Source organism: Panthera tigris, chromosome F2 (genome assembly GCF_018350195.1).
Source record: "Panthera tigris isolate Pti1 chromosome F2, P.tigris_Pti1_mat1.1, whole genome shotgun sequence".
NCBI lineage: Eukaryota > Metazoa > Chordata > Mammalia > Carnivora > Felidae > Panthera > Panthera tigris.
This window is the reverse complement of record NC_056676.1, coordinates 45307237-45320378: the sequence shown is the minus strand read 5'-3', so window position 1 is coordinate 45320378 and position 13142 is coordinate 45307237. Positions and strand designations below refer to the sequence as shown.

At 37.3% G+C, this 13142-nt stretch overlaps 1 protein-coding gene across 3 annotated transcripts in view; it reads right to left on the bottom strand.

The window, feature by feature from the left end:
- VPS13B (vacuolar protein sorting 13 homolog B) overlaps positions 1–13142 on the bottom strand; it is a 798280-nt gene that overhangs the window by 229236 nt on the left and 555902 nt on the right. The window contains exon 34 of one of the 3 annotated variants that reach the window (XM_042972776.1): positions 5205–5294. The exons of the other annotated variants lie outside the window; for them this stretch is intronic. Coding sequence (XP_042828710.1) covers positions 5205–5294 — 90 coding nt within the window. The remainder of the gene's footprint in view (positions 1–5204; positions 5295–13142) is intronic. 3 annotated transcript variants of the gene reach the window in all.

Sequence of the window (13142 nt, the reverse complement as noted above, 5' to 3'; positions counted from 1 at the left end):
CATAGTCTCTATTGAGGACCTTTATTTGTTTCTTTCATAGCTCTTACCACAGTTTAAAAATTTTGTAAATCTTGTTGCTGTTGTTAACATGTCTCCCTAACTAGATGGCAAGATCCATAATTACAGGGACAAGTCAATTTTGCTCACTATTACATATCAAGTGTTAAGCATTCAGTACATGCTCTACAAATATACACTTTGTAAATGAATGAATGAATGAAAAAATAAGGAAAAAGAAGTAGGACAAAAGAGTGGAGGAATGAAGCAACACATACCATTATGAGTACCTTAGGGACCAGCAAGGCTTTTATTACTGATTTCAGACACATGGCTTCCCAGAGAAAGCCTTCATCAATATATGAATGTATTTTGAAATGCTGAAAGGAAAAATCCATTTGCAAGGTGCTGGGACCAGGTGTGTCTATTTTAGCAGTCACTGAATTCAAGAACAGGAAGCAGAGCTTGGAGATAGAGCACTGCACTAGGGAACTGAAGAGCTGGCTGAGTTCCACTGTTTCCACTAAGTCACACCTGTGTGCAGCTATGTGGGAAAAAACTGTCTTTGTTCACAGCTCTCCTTTTGTCGACATTGAGTTAAAATAGGGTAATCTAGGCCAAATTCAAATTCTCAGTTCAGTGCATCTGAGTCATGCTTCTGAGAGCTGGAAGAGGTTCTGGAGCTCATTGTTTCCAGAGATTTTCAAACTACTTTATAGTCATAGTACTCTTTTTTCAAAGAAACTCTTGTGGGGTGATGGGGTAGTGGGTAGGGACAGGTAGTCAATATGCACAATACGGAAAACAGATAAAAGCAAAGTTACCCTAGGATGGTTGTATCATGAGTGTGACAGGCCACTCATCACAGCAAGTACACTCCTTAATCCCCATCACTTACTTCATCCATCTCCCCACTCACCTCCATTCTGGTAACCATCAGTTTGTTTTCTATAGTTAAGAGTCTATTTCTTGGTTTGCCTCTCTCTCTTTTGCCTTTGTTTTGTTTCTCAAATTCAACTTCTGAGCAAGATCATATGGTACTTGTCTTTCTCTGATGTATTTCGCTTAGCATAATATTCTCTATCTCTGTCCATGTTGTTGAAAATGGCAAGATTTCATTCCTTTTTTATGGCTAATATTCCATTGGCCATATGTCACATCTTTATCCATTCATCAGTCGATGGACACTTGGTCTGTTTTCATAATTTGACTATTGCAGATAATGCTATTAACACTGGCATGCATGTACCCCTCTGAATTAGTATTTTTGTATTCTTTGGGTAAGTACCTAGTAGTGCAATTGCTGGATTATAGGGTAGTTCTATTTTTAACTTTTTGAGGGTCCTCCATACTGTTTTCCAGAGTGGCCGCACCAGTTTGCATCCCACCAACCACGCAAGAGGGTTAGGATTCCCCTTGCTCCACATCCTCACCAATGCCTGTTGTTTCTTGTGTTGTTGATTTTAGCCATTCTGATAGGTGTGAGGTAATATCTCATGGTAGTTTTCATTTGTATTTCCCTGATGCTGAGTGATGCTGAGTATTTTTTCATGTGTCTGTTGGCCATCAATATGTCTTCTTTGGAAAGAAATGTCTGTTCATGTCTTCTGCCCATTTTTTAATTAGGTTATGCATTTTTTGTGTGTTGAGTTGTAGAAGTTTTTAAATATTTGGGATACTAGTCCCTTTATCAGATATGTCATTTGCAGATATCTTCTCCCATTCTGTAGGTTGCCTTTTAGTTTTGGTGATTGTTTCCTTTGCTGTGTGGAAGAAGCTTTTTATTTTGATCAAGTCCCAATAGTTTATTTTTGCTTTTGTTTCCCTTGCCTCAGGAGACATATATAGAAGGAAGCTGCTATGGCTGATGTCAAAGAAGTTACTGCCTGTGTTATTCTCTAGACTCTCTATGGTTTCAGGTCTCACATTTAAGTCTTTCATACATTTTGAATTTATTTTTGTGTATGGTGTAAGAAAGTGGTTTAGCTTTATTCTTTTGCATGTTGCTGTCCACTTTTCCCAACACTCCTTGTTGAAGAGACTGCCTTTACCCCAGTGAATAGTCTTTCCTGTTTTGTTGAAGATTAATACACCATATAATTGTGGGCTAATTTCTGGGTTGTCTATTCTGTTCCACTGGTCTTTTTGTCTATTTTTGTGTCAGTACCATTCTGTTTTGATTCCTACAACTTTACAATATGGTAATCTGAAATCTAGAATTGTCATGCCTCCAGCTTTGCTTTTCATTTTCAAGGTTGCTTTGGCTATTTAGGGTCTTTTGTGGGTCTATACAAATTCCATCATCAGTGGGATTTATTCCTGGGTTGCAAGGGTGGTTCAATATTTGCAAATTAATCAACATGATGCATCACAACAAAAGATTCAATCATTTCAACAGATGCAAAAAAAAGCATCTGATAAAGTATAACATTCATTCATGATAAAAGCTCTCAACAAAGTAGGTTAGAGGGAACATACTGAACATAATAAAGACCATATATGAAAAACCCAGAGCAAATATTATCCTACATGGGGAAAAACTGAGAGCTTTCTCTCTATGTCCGGAACAAGAAAGGGATGTCCGCTCTCCCCCCTGTTATTTAATGCAGCACTAGAAGCCCTAGCCACAGCTATCAGACTGATGAAAGACTGAAAAATAAAAGGCATCCATATCAGAAATGTATAAATCCTTTTTGCAGATGATAATATATATAGAAAACCTGAAAGATTCAACCAAAACACTAGAACGTCTAATGAATTTCGTAAGGTCTCATGATACAAAGTCAAGGTGCAGAAATCTGTTGCATTAATATACACGAATAATGAAGCAGCAGAAAGAGAAATTAAGAAACAATATTTGGATTGGAAGAACAAATATTGTTAAAGTGTCTATACTACCCAAAGCAATCTACACATTTAATGCAATCCCTATCAAAATATCAACAGCATTGGGGTGTCTGGGTGGCTCAGCTGGTTAAGTGTCTGACTTTGGTTCAGGTCATGATCTCATGGTTCATGAGTTCGAGCCCTGCATCAGTCTCTATGCTGACAGCTCGAAGCCTGGAGCCTGCTTCAGATTCTGTCTCCTTCTATCTCTGTTCCTCCCCTGCTTGTGCGCGCTCGCTCTCTCTCTCTCTCTCTCTCTCTCTCTCAAAAATAAAGATTAAAACAAATTTTTTAATTAAAAAAATATCAATAGCATTTTTCACAGAACTAGAATAATCCTAAAATTTGTATGGAACCACAAAAGAATGATTGATATAGTTTTTAAATATATGCTTTACAGAGATAATAATTCACATGCCAAACAATTCATCTATTTAAAGTATACAAATCAATGTTTTTCTTCCAAGTTTTCATTTAAATTCCAGTTAGTTAACACAGTATAATATTAGTTCCAAGTATAGAGTAATTCAACACTTCCATATAAACGCCTAGTGCTCCTCCCAAGTGTCCTCTTTAATACCATCACCTGTTTAACCCATCCCCCAGCCCACCTCCCTCTGGTTACCTTCAGGTTGTTCTACAGAGTTAAGAGTCTGTTTCCTGGTTTTCCTCCCCCTACTCCCCCATGTTTGTTTGTTGCTTAAATTCCACATATGAGTGAAATCATGTGCTTTTTGCCTTTCTCTGGCATATTTCACTTAGCATAATATTCTCTAGCTCCATCTACATCATTGCAAATGCCAAGATTCCATGATTTTTTATGGCTGAGTAATGTTCCATTGTATGGACATATATACGCATATATATATGTGTGTGTGTGTATATATGCATACATATACACACGCGTATACATACGTATATGTATATATATATTCTTTACCCATTTATCTGTTGATGGACATTTGGGCTTTGGTATATTTACAGGATTGTGTAAACATAACCATAGTCAATTTTGCAACATTTGTCAGTCCCAAACAAAATGCCATATCCATTAACAATCACTTTCTTACCTCATTTTTCTCCCTCCCTGCCAGTCCTTAGCAGCCACTGTTTTACTTTCTGTCTCTATAGATAGGCCTATTCTACACATGTCGTGTAAATGAAATCATATAGTACATGGTCTTTTGTGTCTGGAATCTTTCACTTCGCACGGTGTAAAGTTCATCCACGTTGTAGCATTCCTTTTTACGGCTGAGTAATATTCCATTTTATGGATACGTTACATTTTATTTATTCATTCATTAGTTGTGGGACACTTGGGTTGCTTCTACTTTTTGTTATTATGAATAGTGCTGCTATACATAGTCAGGTACCAGTTTTTGTGTGGACGGATGTTTTTACTTCTTTTCATTACATACGTAAGAGTAGAACTGTGTGTATATATATATATATATATATATATATATATATATATATACACACACACACACACATATATGTATGTATATATATAGAGAGAACTGTATATATATATAGAGAGAGAGAGTAGAACTATATATATATTTGACTCTATGTTTAATCTTTTGAGGAACTGCCAGACCTTTTTCTAAAACAGCTGCAACATTTTACATTTTTACCAAGTGTATGAAGGTTACAATTTCTCCACATCTTTAGCAACACTGGTTATTATCTGTCTTTATGATTACAGACATCTTAGTGGGTGTGAGGTGGTATCTCATAAGTGGTGCTGATTTCCATTTCCCTGATGGCTGATGATATTGATAGTTTCTTCATGCACCTATTGGCCATATGAATACCTTCTTTGGAGAATGTTTATTCAGATCCTTACCCCATTTTTTGTAATTGGGTTAAGTTGCATAGTTTTAGCTCTTACATGTAGGTCCAGATCCATTTTATGTTAATTTTGTACATGGTGCTTATTCTTTTAATTTCTATAAAGTCAATATTCACATCCCCTCTTTTATTTCAGATTTTAGTAATCTGAGTCTTCTTTTTATTGCTAAGTCCAGCTAAGAGTTTGTCACCTTTGCTGATCTTTTCAAAGAACTGAATTTTGGTTCTGCTGATTTTCTCTATTGCTTTTCTATCTCCCCTTGACATTTTATAGAAACCTTAGAGAAAGTAGAGTTCGGGGCTAAGGCAGTAGAAGCTTCCTACCCATCCCTTCATTCAAATGACCACAATATCTGGGATGGCCCAAGCCAGTCCTTTTATTCACACCTGTTGTTTTATTTATCAATAGTGTGCACTATTATTTCTCAAATTTTCCGGTTCAGATGATAAATTATATGGTCACATACCAAGAGCTCTGGGCTGAAATGGGATTTTCTGTAGATTCTATCCAGCTTCCTTCCAGTCCCATCTTTTTGAATATTCTCTGTGGTCCTGGCCTCAGGGATAAAGTAAAAAAGGTGAAATAAAGAAAATACAAACCGCGGATTGAAGAGACACAGTTGTAGTGAGATTGGTGTGAAAAAAGAAGTTTTTGAGAATTCTCGCCAACTAACAAAAAAAGGAAAAGAGTTCTTTGTCTTTATTTGTGTCTCTCTGTCACTGTTCTTTTTATTCTTTTATAAACAAGTACAAATTGAGGTTGAGGTCATAGACAAATATTCTCAAGAACTGCTGTGGATAAAGCAGTCTGTCTTCATCGGTTACTGACTTAACCATGGGGCAGGGCCCTATATTCTATTTTCCAACTACACGTGTGCACATACTCTTTCCCAGTGAAGACAGCATTCCTTAGGACAATGCCACTCTTCCGAAGGGGAAGGAATATTCTTACTTTTGAAAGAGAGGTTACAGGTCTAAGGGCTCAAGAAAAGACAAGGATCACACTACTTCCTTTTGCTCCATGCCTCCCCACACCTAATCAGCGTACCCAAACGCTGCAAGATGCCAATAATTCACCTTCTATTCCATTCTGTTTGTCCTTTCCCCATTCTGTCCTAGACCCATACTCTCCATGGGGCAGGAGATGGTTTTGTGGTTCCATCTACTTCAGGCACCTCTGCTTTTCCTAACATAGCCAAAGGCATATATGCAAACGAACAAATACACTTTTATCAATTACTGCACTGTATTTCATTCACAACAGGAATCTGGAAACTGTACATTCAGTATTTCTAGAAAAACTCAGCACTAATTAAGGAGAATTAAATACATTTAGTGTACTTCATTTCAATCTTAAAATAATTTGTTCCTTATTAGTCTAGGAATCTGATCTGTTGTGTTGACTTGATTATCACATGTTACTCAAAAGACTTGATTTTATTTTCACCAAATGTGCTTACTTTTTTCCTGCTGTATTGGTCTTTAGACTATTTCAGAGAGGGTATTTTAGGAACTGAGATTTTAAAATATTTTACAAGAACCTGTTTGTTAACAATAATTTGTTTGATATCAAAGTTAAGTCACAATGAAAAATCTGGTATGTTCAAGGTTTTCACTGGAACTAAAATGCTTATTAAAAGTCATGGAAAAATATTACTGCTAGTTTTGGCAATAAAACACAATGATGAAACAAAGCTTCCCGAACAATGTAAAGACAGTGGGACAGTGACTCAAGGCACTGGCAGATATTTTATTTTGATACTTAATGCAGTTCACAGAATACCAGCTGAATTTGTTCTTAGGAACACATTTAAAAAATGGCAGTGATGGATTTTCAGGCCTGGTTACACCTACCAGGAAAATGACGCAACCATTATTCACCTCTTCCAACTATGGTTTTTACTGGCATCTTCTATGAGTTACACTTTGGCACTCTTCTAAACATCATCAGGCCACAAGCTCGGTCTAAATCAAATATTTTTACAAACTAAACAATCCAGTGCTAAAAACTACCCAAATTACAAAGACCTAATGCTGTTTCCGTTCCAAAGAATAGGCTATTTTATAGGGGAAAAAAGTGCTTACTACATTAAAAGGGAAATGGAGCTTCAACCCAAAAAACCTAGGCGATCTAGAGCACGAAAAAACCAGTTAGGATCAATCCTGCACTGGCCACCAACTGACAGACATAACCTGTTAATGACCTTTTCCAATCTCTGTATCTTATGGGCCCACAAAATAGATTATCTAGGCAAGTCAGTTCATCTAGTATCTAGTTAAGTTAGTTTCATACAGAAAAATATCTGTTCATAGACATAGTCTACATTCCTAATTCTGGCTAACATTTTTGCAAATGTGAGCCACTATTCACATTATTACTGCAAAAGAACAAGTCCAAGTATATGTCCTACTAACGATAGGTGAGGACCATTATCTCTGCATGTGGAGAGTACCTGATTTTCAAAAAGCTGAGGGAATACACACAAGCAATGCTGGCAAGCAAAACTTAAACCAGTGAAACTTTCATTTTCCCTCATTAAATACAGATATACTAAAGTATATTCTTTGTAGTTGCTGCAGATTTTAATTTGAAATTAGTTACACAGTGCCTGGTACATAATACACATGTTGAACAATACTTGTTGAAAAAATGAATGCAAAATATCTCGTTCCCTTACAAATCTGGAAAAGCCATATCATGTCAAGTATTAGTTATTACATAAGTAATATTTAGGAAGCCATAGCAATTACATCATACATTCTCCTTTCCCTTGAATAACAAAGACCATTAGTCTTTACCTGAGGAATTTTGTAACCAGACTAACTCTTCAGCTCTACTGATCTCTCTTGTTTCTATCACCTCTATTGATAGTTTTATTGCATAGGGCATTATATTGGTCAACGGCTGTCAGAACCAGCATAGGAGGATCTCCTCAACAACGGTAAAATCTTTGTTTAGAGACATTCATTAAATACATCCATCATTTATTCATTTAACACATTGGTACCGAGCTCCTGCTACGTGTCCAATAATTTTAGGCATGGAAGATGCATCAATGAACAAAAAACCAAACTGAAACAAACCCCCAAAACCTGTTCTTGTGGAGCCTACATTCTAATAAGTAGAAGTAATAAATCTAATAAGTAAACCACACAGTATGTTACTAAATCAGAGGTAGTGTGAGAAAAACAAAAGCAGGTAGGGGACATCAGGATTTCCACAGAAGGACAGAAATTTTCAAAAGGGTGGTCTTGGTAGGCCTCATTAAAAAGGAGACATCTGAGCAAGGAGCTACTGGGAAAGGTCCCCACAGGGGCCTGGTGGCAGGAATCGTGCTAGGCATGCTCCAGAAATAGCAAGGGGGCCAGTGCAGCTGGAGCAGAATAGGAGCGCTCTCCGAGGAGCACTGGGAAGCACAGTAAGAGTAGAGGTCTGAGACTAATGGAGGAGCCAGACCATACAGGTCCTGGAAAGCCACTGCTGTCAAGACTTCAACTTTTCTCTGAGAGAAACAGGAGCCAGTGAAGAAAGCTTTTGAGAGGACAACAGAAATATTTAGCTTAGGTTTTAAAAGGATCTCTGGCTGCTGTTTTGAGAATATGAGGCTGAGATAACAGAGTACAAAAAGGAGATGAGTCAGGAAGCTATGTACCTAGCCATGTAGGTGAGACATGATGGCTTGGGCCAAGGCAAATGGGGAAGGTGGTGAGAAGAAGTTGAATTCTGGATATATTTTGAAGGTAGAGCCAAACAGGATTTGCTGACACATTAGATATGATATATCATTGAAAAGGAGGGGAGTAAGACTTCACAAATTTTGGCTTTAGCAACTGGAAAAATGGGAGTTGTCAATGACTGATATGAAAAAAAAAAAACTATGGGTGGAGTAGGTCTGAAGGAAGAGAAAGATCAGGAGTTCCATTTTGAACATGTTAACCTCATAGGGTGAAATGGCATAATCTTCACATTACAATCCCAGTTCATTCTCCTCATCATACATTTAATGTAGATTAAAAATAAATCTATGGCATTTTTTCAGGCATGCTAGTTAGAATTGTACTGGAAACGTTACGTATCTTTTATTCATTAGAACCAACAGTTTTCTCACTACAGTAGCTGGAAATTCTAGTCTACCAGTTAGAAGTGAAGTTCCTGCTTGCCTTCCACTTCCCAAAACCAAATGTGTTTACAGCTTCTTGTCTCCTAGATTCAAGAACAATTTGGGCAAGATGAAATGGCTCTGGAATTAGAATCAGAGGATCTATAGGTCAAACTCTGGTTCTTCCACCTACCTGTGAGGGGGCCTTAACATCTTTGTATCTCACTGATGACAACATAAAATAAATAAAACACCTACATTATAGGAATGGTGTGAGATTACATTAAATGATATAAGTGAACAAGTTCCATGCATTTTAAAGAGTTATACCAATGTTAGAAGCTATTTATATTGCCTATAGCTTGCCAAACATTTTACACATGACTTTTCTATTTCTTTTGCTCATTCATTCATTCACGCATCCCACCATCTTACATAAAGGAATGAAGTTCTTGGAATAATCTCTTAACAAATTGGTGAAAGACTTCTGAGAAACTTTCTGGGGGTTTCTTCACCCTTTTTACTCTATGCCCTTCTAAGAGCTGCTTAGACAGTAGTTATCTTATCTTAATGATATACTTTACATGGGTCTGATTCCATTACAGTGAATTCTGCAACTGAACATTTGTTAAAATGAAAGGACAAAAAAGTCCTGGTAAAATAATAGCAGGCAACCTGCTAAAATGGAAACAGCAATGAAAGGTGAGCCATGTTACACATCACTGGAAGAATCAACTGGACTGATTCCAAAGTGCTGGGGTCAGAACAGAGCCAACTCTTAAGATATGACCTGTGGGAGATGAGAATGATGATATATGGCAGGAGAGGAAAAAGTGGGGTTAATGTCAAAGTCTTGGCCCTGACTATTCTCAATTTATTTTGTAAGAACTTTGGCCTACCCTTGATGGCCTTTCATTCTTATTTATGGGGAAGAGAGAGTATGCAGGTAATCTTTCTCAATCACATGATATGATTGCAGAGAGACTGGGAGTTTTGTTGACAAAAGGGAGTGTGTACCTAGTTTTTGGAGGTGAAGTCCAGGTTTCTTATGAATCTTAGTGAGTTAGCAAGAGAACAGATTACTATGTTTTTAAATAAACAAAGCTGTAGGAAATAATCTCAAGCATTAACAATTTTACCCTAACTGAAGGGTCTGTTATAGCCATTGCTATGAGGATCTTTTTGTAATTCTTCCTGCACTATATTCTCAGACGCAATTTTATTAGGGCATTTCTTCATAATTAGTTACTGGGAGTGTCTTCTGACCTAAGATATGAGCTTTTTCAAGGTTGGGAAGATATTTTATTAATCCTTGTAACCACAGAGTCCCTGTAACATACAAAATAGAGAAGCAATAAAAGTTGTTTTCTTGATTCCCTTCTATGTACAGCTTTCCCTCCTACACCTTTATTTATGAAAGGCTAACTTCAGAGCTCATATAGTGAGATCTCATATATACTTCATTATCCCTTCGTGTCATGGGCAGCTCACACAAAATGGTTAATGAATGCCAAGCAACTTACGGCAGGAAACCCAGGATTTCAGACCACGCACTTCCTTATAAAGTAATGAAATGCTTGACACATAAGGGGACAGTACCATTCCTGCAATTCAATGGAATTATCATTTAGATTACACTTTGCTGTCTTGAGAAGAGGAATTTTTGGCTTGGTATTTCTGACTCACCCTTAGTGTTTTTTATTGCAACACTGTTATTCTTGTAAATCCATTATTTTCAACATGTCATCATAAAAGTATTCAAAGACACAAAAAGATGAAATAATTTTATAGTAAGCATCTGTATACCTATAACCTAGATTCTCTACAAAACTTCATTTTGGTTCACTTGTTTTAATAACTAGGGATAGAATGGGTCTCAGCAGGAAAAAAAATGGCACTTTCATTTCACTGATTATTTATAATTTTAAGAGTTAACAAAAATGTTAATAGCTAGTGAGTTCCTATGGGGTAAATCCTTTACCTATCTTATTTTTAATCCTTACAAGATTCCTACAGAGAAGCCGAGGCTTAGAGAGTTAAGGAACCTGGCTAGGTGCCACAATAGCTCTCTGAAAGCTAGACTTAAACCCAAACTCATACTCTTCAATATTCCATACTGACCCTAAAAGCCAAAAGAGGAAAAAACCAAACCAAACCAAAGCAAACAATGGAGGCAGACATTATTGGTTCCCTGTCCATCATTCTATTTTAATTTCCCCTATTCTTAGAGAAATCCCATTTTTCACACCCTCAGCCCCCAACCCCACTCTATGTCAGGGAAAGTTAACCCCACTGCCAGGATCCAGGGGTGCAACAAGTCCCTTTCCCGTGACTGATTCGGAAATTCAAGCCTAAGCCATTCAGACAGGGAACTCCCTAAATCATAGGGCTTGGTTGAGGAATGGGCACATGACCCAATATGGTTTAATAATTCATGGGAAAAAGTTTCCTCAGGGCTTCTGGGAAAAAGCTTCCCCACCCCCATCAGAGAGCTTTGGGAAACAAGTGGATGCTATGAAGTACAGACACACAGCCAGGAATTATTACAGGTACAGTGCAATTATGAGGAAAGCAGTCTAAGGATGAAGCCAACATATCAAGAGTAGCAGAGGAAGTCAAGAGAAAAGAAACTGTATTCAACTGAGAGAGCCCTCAAGTGTGCCCTGCATCTGGAGTTCAAGTTGTGAAAGCCAATATACCCTCTTATTGTATCATAATTTTGGGTTTTCTGTTATTTATAGCCATAGACATCACAGCTGATTGGGAAAACCAGTCAAAAGAATGATACTAAAGACAGAATTAAAAAAATATGAAACAGCTAAAAGAGAACACAGTTAAAGATTATATTCACAAGGCTGTATGAAGGGTCCACCAAGTTGAGGAGGCTGCAGCGAACTGTAGTGCTTCTTATGAATCTTAGTGAGTTAGCAAGAGAACGGATTCCTGTGGAATTTCATTCCCAGGCATGGATGTGGCAACAGCAGCAGCAGCAGTTTCCCAAGGTTGTTCATGCACAGAATTCTTAGGACTTCCATAAAGAATAGTCCTTATATTTTTCTCAAAGATTATAAAGAAATGAATTCTAGTCAGGCTTTAAAAAGCCTGGGTACGTTCTTGCCAGCAGTCTCCCACACACAGGCAACCACTTTGTTACTCAATCTCAACACTTTCTGTTCTCCTTTGGAGATTTTAATTAAACTAGAAGTTCAGCAGACCTAGGTTCTAGTATTGGCTCTATCCAATTACCCTTGACATTTGTCTCTCTAAGATACAGTTTCCAAACCTGAAAATCCCTGGGATGGCTCTAAGGAGCAAAGGATTGAGTATTTGTGAAATACGAATACAAGTAACTGTTATTAAGGAAATATAGTACATTTGCTATTGCACACTGGTATAAGGGTTTTTTTTTTAATCCATCACTATTAAATAAGAAACAATGCTAAAAATAATTGCCAAAATATCACACAGAGGAAGAAGTAGATCATTTTCCCCTTTCCTCATCTCCTTCCCAGCTGGTTGGCACATGGAGCTGGAACAAAGTGCAGTTCTTCAAGGATCTGCATTATTAATATTAAAGCTAATACTTATTACTTTAGAAACCAAAATGCAGCTAACCTGACGTGCCTACTTTTTTGGAGAAATAGAGTATCAGAAAATAACACAATGCAATAGTTTAGAGATCATGTATCAGCTGCCAGGGCTGGGTATAAAGTTGGTAGCCAACAAAAGTGGGAAAGAGGGGAGCCTGGGTGACTCACTCAGGTAAGAATCCAACTTCAGCTCGGGTCATGATCTCGTGGTTGGGAAGTTGAAGTCTTATAACTGGCTCTGTGCTGGCAATGTGGAGCCTGCTTGGGATTATCTCTTTCTCCTCTCTCTCTCTCTCTCTCTCTCTGCCCCTCTCCTGCCTGTATGTTCGCTTTCTCAGATAAATAAATGAATTTTTAAAAAAAGTGGGAGAAGAGAGAAAATGGACAACACATTTTTTCTGCTTAACAGTTCTGCCTGAGCTGAGGCTGGCACTATTTATTCACTTTGCCTTCTTAAAACAACAAAAGCCTAGAAATGAGGGTAGAAAAATTGTTTATAAATCTTTCAGTGTGATGGATGTCTAAGTACAGGCTCTTGTCCTCCTGTTTCTTAAAAAGAGTTACACCCAATTCTATCCAAAGCAAGCTATGTATGACTAAGAAATCTAGGTTTTACTGTTTCAAAGCAATGTTATTTATAGATATCTCACACCATCATCCTTCATTTTTAATCTTAAAATAGATCAAACAAATATGTGAGAAATTATTTTTGAAA